The sequence below is a fragment of the Rana temporaria genome, chromosome 1, assembly GCF_905171775.1.
Source record: "Rana temporaria chromosome 1, aRanTem1.1, whole genome shotgun sequence".
In the NCBI taxonomy this organism is placed as follows: domain Eukaryota; kingdom Metazoa; phylum Chordata; class Amphibia; order Anura; family Ranidae; genus Rana; species Rana temporaria.
The window spans coordinates 410,376,335-410,393,262 of record NC_053489.1 but is presented as its reverse complement, the minus strand read 5'-3'; the positions used below and the strand labels follow the sequence as shown (position 1 = coordinate 410,393,262).

At 45.2% G+C, this 16,928-nt stretch overlaps 1 protein-coding gene across 1 annotated transcript in view; it reads left to right on the top strand.

Moving 5' to 3' along the window:
• LOC120913940 (rod cGMP-specific 3',5'-cyclic phosphodiesterase subunit beta-like) overlaps positions 1-16,928 on the top strand; it is an 87,440-nt gene that overhangs the window by 28,869 nt on the left and 41,643 nt on the right. The window contains exons 10-14 of the mRNA XM_040324301.1: positions 2,268-2,411; positions 2,843-2,908; positions 3,067-3,213; positions 6,830-6,937; positions 14,663-14,772. Of these exons, the coding sequence (XP_040180235.1) occupies positions 2,268-2,411; positions 2,843-2,908; positions 3,067-3,213; positions 6,830-6,937; positions 14,663-14,772 (575 nt within the window). The remainder of the gene's footprint in view (positions 1-2,267; positions 2,412-2,842; positions 2,909-3,066; positions 3,214-6,829; positions 6,938-14,662; positions 14,773-16,928) is intronic.

Below are 16,928 nucleotides of genomic sequence, written 5' to 3'. Positions count from 1 at the left end.
TAGGGCTAGAATTATTGCTCTCGCTCTAACAATCGTGGCGATACCTTGCATATGTGGTTTGAACATCGCTTTCATATGCGGGCGCTGCTCACGTATTTGTTTGCTTCTGCACACAAGCTCCGCGGGACGGGGCGTGTTTAAATGTATTTTTATTTTCTTGGTATCCCTTGTAATAGCAATTAAAGCAGCGTAATAGCCACTTGATTGCTATTACAAGCAGTAGGAAGGGTGGCTTTGATCGGCTATTCATAACAGTAAAACAAAAGCGATGACATCAAATCACTTTTGGTTTACTCGGAAACCATCAGCGCCAGTTTTTAAAAATCTAAAGCATTAAAAAACAGAGATATTGGTGTTTTGAATGCTTTTAAGTACAGAGGAGGGTTTTGTGGTCTTTTGTAGAGACAGTGGGTCAGATTCACAGTGAGAGTACGCCGACGTATCTACTGATACATCGGCGTACTTTCAAATTTGCTGCGTCATATCTTTAGTTTGAATCCTCAAACCAAGATACGACGGCTTCTGGCTTCGATCCGACAGACGTACGGGTTCGTACGCCTTCGGATCGTAGGTGCAATACTTCGGCGCCCGCTGGGTGGAGTTTGCGTCGTTTTCCGCGTCGGGTATGCTAATTATCTTTTTCCGGCGATCCACGAAGGTACGCGCGGCCGTCGCATTCTCTTACGTCGTCGCTAGTCGGCTTTTCCCGGCGTATAGTTAAAGCTGCAATTTCGTGGCGTATAGATAGACTTGCCATGTTAAAGTATGGCCGTCGTTCCCGCGTCGAATTTTGAATTTTTTTTTTCTGCGTAAGTCGTCCGTGAATAGGAAAGGACGTAACTCACGTCTACGTTCAAAAACCCTGCCCAATTTGAAATACGCGCCGAGAAATACACTACGCCGCCGTAACTTACGGCGCGAAATCTTCCTGGATTAGAAATTCCGCCAGGTAAGATACGGCGGCGTAGCGTATTTCTGATACGCTGCGCCAGGGCAAATGTCTGTGAATCTGGCCCAGTGTCTTTAAGTAGAGACAATGTATTAACCTTTCAATAGGTTAAAGCCTGAATTGTGAATGTCAAGACTATAGGTAGTAGGAATAACAACGTTTTTGGAGGGATAGTAAATATGAACAAATAAAGTGGGAAAAAAACATACACAAATAAGGATGGGAAAATGTGGCTAGGATCAATTCATAGGGGCTTGTAAAAGAGTGTTGGAAATGAGGATGTTTGACATTCCTGGAATTTTGCTGTGTATTCTGCATTTTATTTTAGTTACTATCTTATTCATTGGGAAACGTAATAATACTTGTTAGTCAGTTTCTGTGGGTTAACTATACAGAAAAGTCAATTCTAGGTTGAAAAAATACAGCTTTGAATTATTTTGCACTGATCTGAAGAGTGTAGAAATATTATGCCTTTTTCATAATTAAGACAATTGTCAAGAGATAACTAATACCTTTTTCTGGAGACAACTTTATTGAAATGGAGACATTTTCCAGCAGTACGATGGAAAAGCCGGGTTGGGAGCGCAAAAACATTCCACGAGCAACATGTAACAGTGTTCTACTTACTATTGTTTAACAGTATACAGTTACTTTCCCCATTGTTGATGCTTTTCTTTTCATAGTCAAAGTATACTAAAGCAATTTTTTTATTCTATTTGTGTAGAATGGTGATGGAACCACTGTCAGGTTTTTTTTTGGTTGTCTGTGTCCCTGTTAGAAACATCTCTCTAATTTTCCTGACCAACCATGTCACTGAATGAAAGTGAGGGTAAATACACCATTTTGAACTGCCAGCAGAAGAGGAATAGAGGGGAAATCATCCAATGAGCATACTTGTTCCCTGGACTACTGTCTAAAAGGGGAGTTTCCTTCAATTGGAAAGATATCCTCTCATCTTCTAATGAGTCTACAGGACAGGAAGTAAAGGGAAATCTCCCTAATAGATGTAAAAGAAAAAAATACAGTTGGTTTAACCCTTACTTACTCTACCCAAGAATTTGGATGCTCCATCACTTTCAGTCCTCGTGACAATGGTCACAAAGAAAAAAGAAAATGAATCTCCCTAGACGGGACACAGACCACAATAAAACCTGACAAGGGTTCTAACTCCCTCACCACAATCTAACAGTAAAAAAATCGTTCTGTATTTAGATATACTTTAATGTTCGTTTTCAAGAATACAGTGTACAGTCTTACGTGCCTCAGTACACAATGTTGTACATACAACCCATTAATGCTTATTCTACTCTTTTCACAGTCTTTAACTCAGTTTCTGGGTTGGTCTGTTCTAAACACTGATACATATGACAAAATGAACAAGCTGGAAAATCGCAAAGATATTGCACAAGACATGGTGATGTACCATGTGAAGTGTAGTAAGGAGGAAATGCAAGACATCTTGGTAACTTATGTGCTGTTTTTTATTATGTATATTTTATTATGTTACGTTCTTATGTTAGCATATAAGCCACTTGCCTACTGGGCCTATTCTGACACTACTCACATAAGTGTACAAATCATCTTTAATCCTTCAACAAGGTAAAAAGATAATTAAAACAATACATTTTTTTAATTAAAAAAATAATAATTAAAACATAATTAAAATAATAATTTAATATATAATATATATAATATATAATATAATGTATAATAATAGAAGATAATAAAAAAAAAAAAAATTACCGTGGTTCTTTTTTTTTACCTTTGTGATGAATTAAGGAAATAAAGAAGCACTACAGAACTGTATGTAATTAGTATTTGTATATAAAGGGAACATTAGTAACCCCAGTCACACTACATTATAATTGATTTATCCTATCTGGTCTTTTTTAGCCATCCCGTGCAAAGCTTGGAAAGGAACTTGAACAGTGTGAAGAAGATGAAATTGCACAGCTCCTTGTACGTACAAAATAAATAAAGAGAACGTATAGCATAATTTCCTCAAGTAATGTTAATAATACTTTTACTAATACAAAAGCAACAATATATTTAAAAAAATATATACTGTATATATAATTATTAAAGTATTGGACTTTCCCTTTCTCTCCTATTTTTAGAAAAAAGAATTACCAGGACCCCGCAAGTTTGAAATTTATGAATTCCGCTTCTCAGATTTTGACTGCACTGAAATAGATCTTGTGAAGTGTGGAATCCAGATGTATTATGAACTTGGAGTGGTAAAAAAGTTTCAAATACCCCCAGAGGTACGTTCTGCTGCTGAGCTAAACTGCCCTGGGCTCAGTTTGAGTAGGGTTTGGCAAACTTCAAAGAAGTTTGGATGCCAAACCTCAACCCCATAAAATCAAAGGGAGCCAAATCTTTCAAATTAAAAATATCAATTTTCTGGGCTAATATGCAAGGGGGTGTCAAAATAGCAGGGGGGTTGGCACTGCAATGAGGAACATGTACTGTACCAATAAAAAAAAATGTAAATTCCATGAAGCCAGCATCAGTGATGTTTTAGCATTGATGTTTACAAAGGAAAAAAGATTTTTAAATTGCCAGCACTTTTTCTTTTTAAAAGAACAAAAAAGGCACACAGACCCCAAGGTTTCCTAAAATAAACAGAAGACATCTACAGCCGCGTACACACGATCGGAATTTCTGCCAACAAATGTTCGATGTGAGCTTTTGGTCGGATATTCTGACCGTGTGTATGCTCCATCGGACATTTGCTGTCCGAATTTCCCGACAACAACTGTTTGAGAGCAGGTTCTCAATTTTTCCGACAACAAAAGTTCTTGACGGAAATTCTGATCGCCTGTATGCAATTCCGACGCACAAAAATCCTACGCATGCTCGGAATCAATTCGACGCATGCTCGGAATCATTGAACTTAATTTTTCTTGGCGCGTCGTAGTGTTGTACGTGACCACTTTTTTAGATGTTCGGAATTTCACACATTTGTGTGACCGTGTGTACACAAGTTTGAGCCAACATTCAGTCGAAAAAAAAATCCTCGTTTTTTTTGGTCGGAAATTCCGATCGTGTGTACACGGCATTAGTGTCTGGTATGGATTTTTAGGGGACTCTATGCAAAAAAAATGTGTCGTGTTCACTAAAAATCTATATCAGGCCCTTTTGAGCATGCAGTTTTCTGGCTAGGAAAGGAAGGGGGGCGAACATGTGCCCCCCAAATGATACCAGGTCACATGCCCTTAACGGGGAGGGGGGGTACAGCATTTATCTGTACATATATGATGAAGATTCCTTCAAATTTTTGCATAGAGAATTTTTTTTTTTTCCAGGAGATGTTCAGCTTTTTAATATCTTGATATCATGCGCAGTGGCGTAACCAGAGTTATGGGCGCCTGGGGCAGAAATATTTTTTCCGCCCCCCCCCCCCCTTATATAAACATCCACTCTGGTTTTAAGGATAATTAAGGTGCATTTTGACGCCCCCCCACGGCACGCACGCGCACACACACACACCATACATTATATCTGTGCTCCATTAAGCTTTAATGGTTATGATCAGGGCTCAAGTCCTGCGGGAACGCGTGGGAACGGAGTTCCTGCACTTTTTTCACAGCAGGAACTCAGTTCCCTTTGCAGGACTAGAATACCCGCACACTACCCGATGAATCCATATACAGGAAGCGGCCAGTAACATAAAGGATTACTAAGGTACAGTGGATCGAAAAAAAGAAATATGCGGTTTAGTAATTATGCATATGAGCGTATGATTTTTTTGGTGGGGGAGTGGATCTTGGGTGGGAGTTCCCACACTTTTTTCCCCAGGACTTGACCCCTGGTTATGATGCTTAATGTGATCGTTTAACTTATTTATCTTTTACAGAGAAAGATAGCAAACAAACTATTTGTGGTTTTGTAAAGTGCATTTTATCAACAGTTGTTCCATAAATGTACTATTGCGGGGATTTGAAGTCCTCTGTAACTGCTGGTATTCTGCATTGCGTTGTATATAATGTACTATTGCTGGAATTTGTAGTCCTCTATAGCTGGTGGTATTCTCCATTGCGCTGTATAATGATTATACTGCGCAATGCAGATTACCACTGACCAGTTATAGATGAACTACAAATCCCAGCAATAATACATTATATCGGGGAAATGAAGAATACCAGCAGCTATAGAGGAACAAAAAATACCAACAATAATACATTATACAGCGCAATGGAGAATACCAGTAGCTATAGAGGAACAACAAATCCCAGCAATAATACATTATACAGCGCAATGGAGAATATCAGCAGCTATAGAGGAACAACAAATCCCAGCAATAATACATTATACAGCGCAATGGAGAATACCAGCAGCTATAGAGGAACAACAAATCCCAGCAATAATATATTAACCAGCCTGTATAATGTATTATTTCTGGGATTTGTTGTTCCTCTATAGCTGCTGGTGTTCAGCATTGTGCTGCTGTATTATACGATGAACAATACAATACAATACAAAATAATACAATACAATGCAGCATACCGCGTCCATTTTTTCTTTTAATATTACATACCGCTCCTACTTCAGCCAGCTCCCGATCCCGATTCCCGAAATGAGTCCGATGTGTCTGGTGTGGGTCTCCTCGCTCGGCTCCCGAGTCCCTCAACAGGTCGTTGTCGCCTTCAGGATGACGCCGCACTGCCTGCTGATCCGGTCCGTCCATTTCTCCGCCGTATAGAATCCCCAAAGTATACACACGCACAACCCACCTTAGTGCAGACCCCCCATCAGTACAGAATCCCCCCTTAGTACAGAGACCCCTGCAGTATACACACCTCCCTTAGTGCAGACCCCCATCAGTACAGAATCCCCCCCTTAGTACAGAGACCCCCGCAGTATACACACCCCCCATCAGTACAGATTTCCCTCTTAGTACAGAGACCCTGCAGTATACACCCCCCATCAGTACAGAATCCCCCCTTAGTACAGAGACCCCGCAGTATACACCCCCCATCAGCATAGGCAGCCCTCTAACCCCCCCCTGCACATGTCCATCTACTTAAAATAGTACAGTGACACGTACAGACCTCAGAACAGCGCGGCCACAGACATACACACAGCAGTGTGTGTCCCTCTGGCTCCTCCTCCTCACTGGATGTAAACAGAGAGGAGGAGGTGCCGGCGGCTTCAATCCGCTCCACAGAGCGAAGCTCTGATCAGTGTGGGGCAGCGGGCGGTGTCCGCACATTCGCACCCCCCCGCACACCCACTCAATTTTCCGCCCTGTCCGGCGATGTAAGACCCTGGACCCGCCTCATCCCGGTATAATAACCGGGGGGGGGGGGGGCGCCATGCAGTAGAATTTCAAAAATATTTTGAAATAAAATGAAAAATACAATCTTTAAACAAAAATAGCTCCCACCTTCCTTTACCACATGTTTAATTTTAAGGTAAAATCAATATTTTTTTAACTTGAGGACTTACAAACTGTTACAAAAGTATTTTTGGTGTTAGAAATCAATACCTTCTTCTGAGCGACAGAGATATGGTCCTGTAAAGCTAAGGAATAGCAGTAGCAATACAGAAGACCTCCTGTTAATGAGATTTCATTGTAATACCCGTGTGCCCTCTGTAACCAAAATTTATTATATTAATGTGTAATATTTATCACTACATAATTCTGTTATATGAAACTGAAAGTTGCTTTTTTGCCATTGATTTCCACTAATTATGCAGGTAATACAGAACAGTCAGGGGGTCCTCTGTTTTCATCCCAGAGCTGGTGTTGCCCCTAGGACCAAGTAGAAAGTGACTGCTTGTCAGGGTTGATAGGTGAACTGGTTGTTGTTCAATTTTTATTGTACTTCATGTCATTGTTTTTTACGACCTTTACATTGTCAATATTTTATTCAGGCACTGGTAAGGTTTATGTATGCAATGAAAAAAGGATACAGGAAGGTTACCTATCACAACTGGCGCCATGGATTCAATGTTGCCCAAACTATGTTCACCCTCTTGATGGTAAGTACTAACCAAGTATACATTTTTATGTGTTCAGTAGAAAATCCTTTATAATACCACCTTTCCCAACAAAGAATTACCAGTTGATAAATAATAAACCTATCAATTCTAGTAACTCGTAAACTCTGTAATTTCCACCTATTTCAAAGGATGAGTACAAAAATGGGCAAATGTCTCCCTGAGAGGTGTTAAGACTTTTGGTCATCCTGTAATGATTCAGAATCCATGGGGACCAGTAGTTTTCTTTAACATTTGTTTTATGGGGCTTGTGTGGTGAAAGTCCTTTTTACATGTAATACTGAACTTTCACATTAGAGTCTCAAGGCTAACTGCCAGCAAATCTCAACATCATTTTCTAATAAATCACTTCTAGTATTCAAAACCATCGGTTGCTACATCTCTGTTTTGTTTCATTGTCACAAGGGTAGCGGTACCACCGTAGGGGCTGCTCAAAGTTGTGGCCCACCTGTCACCCTGCCCAGCCTGGCATTCACTTCCCAATCACCTTGGAAACAATGAACAGTCCAGATGTGTGTTAGTTATTTTATTGTGGGATTTGAACTTGGATAGGCATAGGAGTATATGGGATGGCCAGTACAGTATATTGAACAATTGATTGATTGTATTTCAATCAGTTGGGAAGACTATATACACTTTACAGCTCCAGTCTCCTCCTGCACAACACTTCACTTCCATGTACAGCTAGCACACATGGTTAGGCCTAACACTGACTCGGTCAGGCCCCAGGAACTGCCATTTGTAGACAGGGACTGCGGGTCCCTGTTTATGTATCAAAAATAGAATAGCAAGTCTTTTAGTGTTTGCTGACCTATGGTTGACTACTGCTCACAGCAATCCCTCTTCAGGCCCTACCAGCCCTCCTGGCTGTATCTGCCCAACTCCACTGCCCGTGACATGACAGTGCTTACCACTGGCTCTGCACACATCCCAGACTGCACACTCCCAGTCTTCTCTGGTATGCCTCCCTAGTTCTTCCGACTGTGCCTGTTCCTCACCGACCCTCCTGGTCGCACATACATTGGTGGTTCCCTCCTGAAGACTTGCCCGGCAGTACTAGCTCCTGCTGTCCTCTCTGATTCCTCTCTGTCCCTCCTGTCCAGATGCTTCATGTGTTCTTGAAGGGATACTTCCTGCACCCGAGTCCCAGGCCCAAGTTCACCCCCCCAGACTGGGGGGCACCCTCAAATGCCCCAACAGCCTAGCACTCCATCCTCAGTTCTTCCACCCGACAACTCCTCCCCAGCTGGGCTGACTCTAGGTATTTAAAGAGTCCTGCCTCCTGCAAATCCAAGTTGGGGAAATACTCCTTAGAACACTCCAGGCAGCCCTACACCTCTTCCCCTGCTTTCTTCTAGAATTCTCTAGAAGCCAGAAGGAAGTAACCGAAAACTAATGCTGTCTATGAGTCACCAGCCTACTCTGAGCCACTCCCAGCCCACACAGAAAGCTTGCAGTTAGGCCTGCCTAAATTTACCCGCACTCACAAAAAAATCCTAAATCTAGCACCTACTTAAGTAGAGGGTGCTACAACAAGCAATTCTCTCAGGCAAGATTTAGGGATGAGTGTTGGCCATAGGTGGGTCAAGTATCAACAGGGAGAAACACTAACATTAGGAGAGGCATAAATATTTTCCAACAGCCTAAAAATATAGGGCCAGAGCCACAAAAGGGATACGCCGGCGTATCTACTGATACGCCGTCGTATCCCTGTTTCTATCTATGCGACTGATTCACAGAATCAGTTACGCATAGATATTCCTAAGATCCGGCAGGTGTAATTGTTTTACACTGCCACTATCTTAGGATGCAGTACCGCGGCCGCCGCTGGGGGGAGTTCGCGTCGTAATCCAGCGTCGGGTATGCAAATGAGGAGTTACGTCGATCCTCAAAGCTTTTTCGCGTTCGCTACGTCGCCGCTACGTTAGTTTCCCGTCGCTTAGTTACACTTTTGTGAGGCAGCCCTACTTTCACACAGCAGGCGTACTGCTGTGTAAAGTATGGTCGTCCTTCCCGCATCGAATTTTTAAATTTTACGTCGTTTGCGTAAGCCGTACGGGAATACGGAAATACGATACGTGCCGCGCCGTTCAAAAAATGACGTCACGCCGCGCAATGCACGTCGGGAAAAAAGCGTCGGGAGCATGCGCAGTACGTCCGGCGCGGGAGCGCGCCTAATTTAAATGGGACTCGCCCCATTTGAATTGGCCCGCCTTGCGCCGGACGGATTTGAGTTACACCGCCGCAAATTTCCAGGTAAGTGTTTTGTGGATCGGTACCTAACTTAGGAAATTTGCGGCAGTGTAACTTAAATCTAAACAGTTACGTTGCGCTGCCGGGCTGTGGATCTGGCCCATACATTTTAGTTATAGGTAGACCTTGATGTGAGTTCAGTAAGTCCCTGGTTTTTATTATACCTTGAATACTCCAACAGTGGGGTTCCCCTGCTATAGTTCCCTAATCTGTTCCTTCTCACCTGGGAATTATGTTGCTTTGTCAAAAATATGAAATATACCAACAGGGAGGTTGGGAAGCATCATAATAGCCAGAGCAGGTGTACAAATCAAACAAAGAACACATGGGTAGAGGTCATACCAACAAAGTCCAAAAAATTGGACAATGTTTTAAAAAAATGTTTGTAATTTTCTATTTTCTTTTTCTGCTATTCTTTTACATTGTAATGCATATTCAGGTCAGGTATTCAGGCTTGAATACCTTTTTGTTGGGACACTGAGGACAGTGTCTATTCAGGTGGGAGGAGTGTGTAGCGCCTTGTTACTTTAAGTACCGGTGCTATTTAAATTTAAAGGGAGATCAGAGTGTAGTTAAACTCTGATCCAAATTGTTATGCTTACAACAGGGTCTCTGTCTCAGCTTGGCTGTGCTGTGGGCTCATTCTGTTGTGCTGGGGTGCTCTTCCCACCCCTGTGCAGTAGATGGCAGCAGTGGAGTCAAGGTTTGGGTGCTCTTCCCCAGCGGCCAATCAGGACGGTGTAGCCTCGCTGTGCATGTTGGGGGAGGGTATTTATGGGGCAGACGCCATTGGTTCTGGGTCTTATGGCCTACATGGCCGGGGCGTGCGTGCCACGCGGTGTTCCTGGTTCCAGGGCCATGTTCCCATCTTTGAGGATCCCAAGCGGTATTGCTGTTTGGTGGGGAATCCTTCTGAGGAGCGCCAATGAGCGGACATTCTTTTACTATTGCTATATGCACCATTCACCCCTAGGACTTCGGAAGAGCCACAAGGTAAATGTGCCACCCAAAACAACCAGCAGCTCCTCCTGGGGGTAGTGCTACATAAGGAAAATTCTCCTACATTTTTAATAGATGTTAGAAAGTCTGTTTGTTAGGTGTCAGGGGTAAAGCAATACGCTAAAAAATGTCCTGCTAGCAGCATCTTTGGAGCGGTGTGTTTACCACTCCTCCACTGCACCTGCCCATTGAACTATACCACCCGCAAAGCGCATTTTGGCGAATAGCGCAGCAAAATTTACGGTAAATCGCCGCTAAAAATAGAGCTGCTTTATCGCCGATGCACCCACCGCCCCAGTGTGAAAGGGGCCTTCCCACTTAGATCATGATCTGCAATGTTCCCCTTTATGTCAGAGTTCTCTTGCACTGTAAAGGGGAATCCTGCAGACTCTTGATATATGAGGGAACTCTGTGCTGGCTGGGTTATATTAATCTGAAATTCATGTAAATGGAGAAATATGTTGTTTGACTTTTGTTTAACTTAAACACATTGCTATTAGCTTTAGTGACATGTTTATAGCTTAAATATTGATATTTGCACTGAAAACTGCTATTTTAGGCACTGTTTTTGCAAATGTGTCTGTAAATGACATGATTTTTGCCAGTACAAAATTTGTGCTGTTTGTAAATTCCATGTCTCTCGTATCTATATATAATACACTCTTTAAATGTGCTTTAAAATGCATGGTTTTCAGGGCCGGTGCAAGGATTTCTGCCTACACAAGCGAAGCTCCATTTTGGCGCCCCCCCCCCCCCCCCCCAACGGCCACCCACCTCCCTTGCAAAAATGTTTCTTTCAATAATTACCCCCCTTCACATATCCCCCCACACAGTATTGCCCCCCCTTCACATATCCCCCCACACAGTATTGCCCCCTTTCACATATCCCCCCACACAGTATTGCCCCCCCTTCACATATCCCCCCACACAGTAATGCCCCCCTTCACATATCCCCCCACACAGTCAGGGCCGGCGCAACCACCAGGCGGACCAAGCGGCCGCTTGGGGCGGGCAGGTCCGCAGCCTGGGATGGGGCGGAAAGATTACTTTTTTTTTTTTTTATTGTCCGGAGCAGAGGTGTATGTTGTGTGGGACTCGCAAGCGGCGGGCGCGCTGCACACAGCCGCAGAGTCCGGTCCGCGGCGGCGGACGAGGGACAAGACTTTACCATTCATAGTGGTGGTGGGCACGGCTCAGGCTGCCTGCATCCAATAGCAGGCTCCACCGCTGCGGCGCCGTCCTCCTAGCCTTTCCCCTAAAGAAGGCGACGGCAGCCCCAGAGCATGGCGGGAGTTGTAGTTCTCCAACAGAGCACAGGCACACAGACTTCACTTGGCCCTCTGGTGCCTGTGCTCTGCAGTGACTACAACTCCCAGATTGCACTGCAGGGCACTCAGAGAGAGGGAGAACGTCACATGTTGCTTCTTCTGCTGCAAGTAGGGAACCAAGTCACCGAGGCGAGGAGCAGGTAAGTACATTTACTACACACACGCTGTGGGGGGACAGTGCTGTGTGTGTGGGGCAGTGCTGTGTGTGTGTGTGTGGGGGGCAGTGCTGTGTGTGGGGGGGGGGATTAGCGCTGTGGGGGGACAGTGCTGTGTGTGGGGGGCAGTGCTGTGTGTGTGTGGGGGGGGGGGGTGTGTGATGGGGAAATACTGTGTGGGGGGTATGTGATGGGGGGATATGTGAAAGGGGGGCAATACTGTGTGGGGGGATATGTGAAGGGGGGGCAATACTGTGGGGGGATATGTGAAGGGGGGGCAATACTGTGGGGGGATATGTGAAGGGGGGCAATACTGTGTGGGGGGATATGTGAAGGGGGGCATTACTGTGTGGGGGGATATGTGAAGGGGGGGCAATACTGTGTGGGGGGATATGTGAAAGGGGGCAATACTGTGTGGGGGGATATGTGTAGGGGGGGCAATACTGTGTGGGGGGATATGTGAAGGGGGGCATTACTGTGTGGGGGGATATGTGAAGGGGGGCATTACTGTGTGGGGGGATATGTGAAGGGGGGGCAATACTGTGTGGGGGGATATGTGAAAGGGGCAATACTGTGTGGGGGGATATGTGAAGGGGGGGCAATACTGTGTGGGGGGATATGTGAAGGGGGGTAATTATTGAAAGAAACATTTTTGCAAGGGAGGTGGGTGGCCGTTGGGGGGGGGGGGGCGCCAAAATGGAGCTTCGCTTGTGTAGGCAGAAATCCTTGCACCGGCCCTGCACACAGTAATGCCCCCCTTCACATATCCCCCCACACAGTATTGCCCCCCCTTCACATATCCCCCCACACAGTATTGCCCCCTTTCACATATCCCCCCACACAGTATTGCCCCCCCTTCACATATCCCCCCACACAGTAATGCCCCCCTTCACATATCCCCCCACACAGTATTGCCCCCCTTCACATATCCCCCCACAGTATTGCCCCCCCTTCACATATCCCCCCACAGTATTGCCCCCCCTTCACATATCCCCCCACACAGTATTGCCCCCCTTTCACATATCCCCCCATCACATACCCCCCACACAGTATTTCCCCATCACACATCCCCCCCCCCCACACACACACACAGCACTGCCCCCCACACACAGCACTGTCCCCCCACAGCGCTAATCCCCCCCCCACACACAGCACTGCCCCACACACACACACACACAGCACTGCCCCACACACACAGCACTGTCCCCCCACAGCGTGTGTGTAGTAAATGTACTTACCTGCTCCTCGCCTCGGTGACTTGGTTCCCTACTTGCAGCAGAAGAAGCAACATGTGACGTTCTCCCTCTCTCTGAGTGCCCTGCAGTGCAATCTGGGAGTTGTAGTCACTGCAGAGCACAGGCACCAGAGGGCCAAGTGAAGTCTGTGTGCCTGTGCTCTGTTGGAGAACTACAACTCCCGCCATGCTCTGGGGCTGCCGTCGCCTTCTTTAGGGGAAAGGCTAGGAGGACGGCGCCGCAGCGGTGGAGCCTGCTATTGGATGCAGGCAGCCTGAGCCGTGCCCACCACCACTATGAATGGTAAAGTCTTGTCCCTCGTCCGCCGCCGCGGACCGGACTCTGCGGCTGTGTGCAGCGCGCCCGCCGCTTGCGAGTCCCACACAACATACACCTCTGCTCCGGACAATAAAAAAAAAAAAAAGTAATCTTTCCGCCCCATCCCAGGCTGCGGACCTGCCCGCCCCAAGCGGCCGCTTGGTCCGCCTGGTGGTTGCGCCGGCCCTGATGGTTTTCCCTTTTATGTACAAGAAAATAATGACGTTATGATGGTTATGTTGGGCTGGTATAACAATGCTATGGGGCTGGTATGAAATTATTTCCAGGGCTGGTTCCCAGTCCGGCCCTGTGTCCCAGGCACAGTTTGGCTGGGGGACCTCTGTTCTATCCTCCTGGAGCTTTTTTGGGAAGCCACCCAGAGATCCAGGACACAGGCTGCTGGAGAACTGAAGGGAATTGGCTCTGCACGTGCTGCCTGTAGATCAGGAGACAGTGAGCACCAGCCTTCTGGATTTAAAGACTTTCCTTAGCTCACCTGGGAAATCACTAGCTACTACTTTGCACATTCAGAAATGTGGAGAGTTTTACAACTTCTAAGGGGGTGCTTTCACCCTGAAATCTTAGTGCAGAATTAGAGTCCTCATTGTAAAGTTCACTGTTACTGGAGTATCTTGGCTCACCCTCACCCTATCTACACAAAAATTAAAACCACAAAAAAGAGACATGTACAGCCTGTTCTCTGACTCAAGTGATTGGGAAATGTTGTGTGCCAGACCGATCCGGTCTTTGCGCTACATTTATTTACTGTATTGATTATATCTGGCATTCTTAATGTTCTTGGTAATGTGAATGATACATCTATCTATCTATCTATCTATCTATCTATCTATCTATCTATCTATCTATCTATCTATCTATCTATCTATCTATGTATCTATCTATCTAAGTATTTTTCTTTCCTTCTATCTTTCTTTCTTTCCTTCTTTCTTTTTTATATACAGTAAAACCTTGGTTTGAGAGTAACTTGGTTTGAGAGCGTTTTGCAAGACAAGAAAAATGTTTTAATACATTTTGCCTTGGTATACAAGCGATGTCTTGATATAAGAGTAGCGTCATGTCACAACTGAGTATAAAAAAAAGAGAGGAGCCTCTACGTGTAGCAATATGGTTACATTTAATGAAGGTACAACATTTAGCAACTTATTGATACACTTAAAGGTGTCTCTCTTCTCTTTTATACCAGGTAAAAAAAATGTTTTGATATACAAGTGCTTTGGATTACAAGCATGTTTCTGGAACAAATTATGCTTGCAAACCAAGGTTTTACTGTATATATATCTTTTTATTTACTACCAAATGGGTATTTAAAAGATAAACATAATTTACAGAAAATAAATGATCTACCGGTACAGTATATACATACAGTATGTGTGATAATGAACCTGCCCTTATTTACAGACTGGGAAACTGAAACGTTATTACACAGATCTAGAAGCCATGGCTATGGTGACTGCTGGATTTTGTCATGATATAGACCACAGAGGAACAAACAATCTTTACCAGATGAAGTATGCAGTTTTATTTTCTAATGTAAAAAATGTAACTATATAGAATAGTTTGTGGTTTTCTTTTAAACTCAATACATTCCGGTAACTTAAATGCAATCCTCTTCACTTAATCATTAATGGATCAATAATTTTTACTAATGAACCATCACATACTTGCAAAATCTGTAAGTTTAACATTAACAGTGAGCAAACTGCTGCAGGTATGAAGTGCAGGCCCCTAGAGGTGCACACACCTGCATCAGACTCCCAACCACTCCTGCCATAGCTGAATCTCAAGTCATTTAGACAGCAAAGCTTTGGATATTGCTGAAGCTTGCCCACTTATTTTTAGCCTTTTGTGCATTCCTGTTTACTAGTTAGGCTGTCCATCATTCTGATGATCCAATGGGAATGTGTTTCCTTTAAATCTCCCAGCATATTATTGGGCGGTCAATGTGAACACTGTTTCACATTATTCATTAGGGTTTAGAGAAAAAAAACACAAACATATGGTACCTTTTAGGTGCCATCTAATACATCTATATCTTAGTACATACAGTAGGTGACCGCGATATTGTGTCAATCTCGCTCCCTTTCTCGGCGACCACCTATGAGCCCCATCGCGGGAGCCAGCGCCGAGCTTCCCCCCCCAGGAGAATATCAGGCCCTTATGTCTGGTATGGGTTGTAAGGAGACCCCCCCTACGCCGAAAAACCGACATAGGGGGTCCCCCTACAATCCATACCAGAACCGAGGCCAGAGGCCTATATAAGTCGGATGCAAACCGCGCACCTATCATTGCAGCTAGAAGAGGCGTCGGGTCAACATCGGAAGAAGGCAGAAGAAGAGAAGAGAAGAAGACGTCACAGAACAGCGGGCTGGCCGCCGCTATTAATTTAGCTAACACACGAAGATAGCAGCGGCCAGCCCTGAAGGAGAAGGCACCGGACGGCGGGAGAAGAACCGGGGTGCACCGAGTCAACAGCGGAGAGCGGCGAAGATAGAAGAAGACCCCCCGAGAGCGGAGAAGACCCCCGGAGAGCGGAGAAGACCCCCCGGAGAGCGGAAGAGAACCAGACGGCGGTGAAGAAGAAGCCCCCCCTGGTGAAAGAGCTAAAGAAGACAGGGGGGCCCCCGGAGCAGACTAATAAATTATTTTAAAAACCCTGTGTCGTGTGTTTATTTACTTTTACACTTTGCCTCCAGGTGAATGGGTAGGGGTACGATGTACCCCATATCCATTCACTTAGGGTGGGGGGCCGGTATCTGGGGGCCCCCTTATTTGAGGGGGCTCCCAGATTCCGATAAGCCCCCCGCCCGCAGACCCTGACAACCAACGGCCAGGGTTGTCGAGAAGAGGCCCTGTCCTTATCAACATGGGGACAGGGTGCTCTGGGGTGGGGGGGGCCCGAAGTGCGCCCCCCTGCCCCAGAGCACCCAACCCCCCCATGTTGAGGGCATGCGGCCTGGTACGGCTCAGGAATGGGGGGGGGGCGCTCGCTCATCCCCACTCCTTTCCTGGCCCGCCGGGTAGCGTGCTTTGGATACGGGTCTGGTATGGATTGTAGGGGGGGTCTCCTTACAACCCATACCAGACCTAAGGGCCTGGTATGCTCCTGGGGGGGGAACCCATGTCGGTTTTTTTATTTAAAAATTGGCGTGGAATTCTCCCTCTCAGGAATGCATACCAAATGCCGCAGCTAGAATTGGCGGGAATCCAAGTCGGATCCCCGTCGCTTCTATGACGCGCTCGCTGGAATATGCTATGTCTATTCCAGCGAGTGCGAGATGTCGGCACCATGTCGCCGAGAATCAGCGCGATGCTGTCGTGCTAGAAACACATTCTCGGCAACATGTACTGTATATATGTTAATGACACAGGTAACAGCACATAAATGTACTGAAATAAAGATGTATTAGAAAGTTTTGACCTAGAATTAAGATATTTTCATGCCAATGCCAAGTTGGTGATAATGTATTTAAACTCCTGGTGACACCTCTGTTCTAAGAAGTTTTTTTTAATACACACAGTGTTTCATGGCATATTAAAAGTCCCATATGTTTAAAATGTATTTTTTACCTTTATCTGTATATTAGGCAGTGTTGCCAACCTACCAGATTGGAATTTACTGACACAACACCCAAAATTTACTGGCACAGCCCAGTTTTTACTGGCA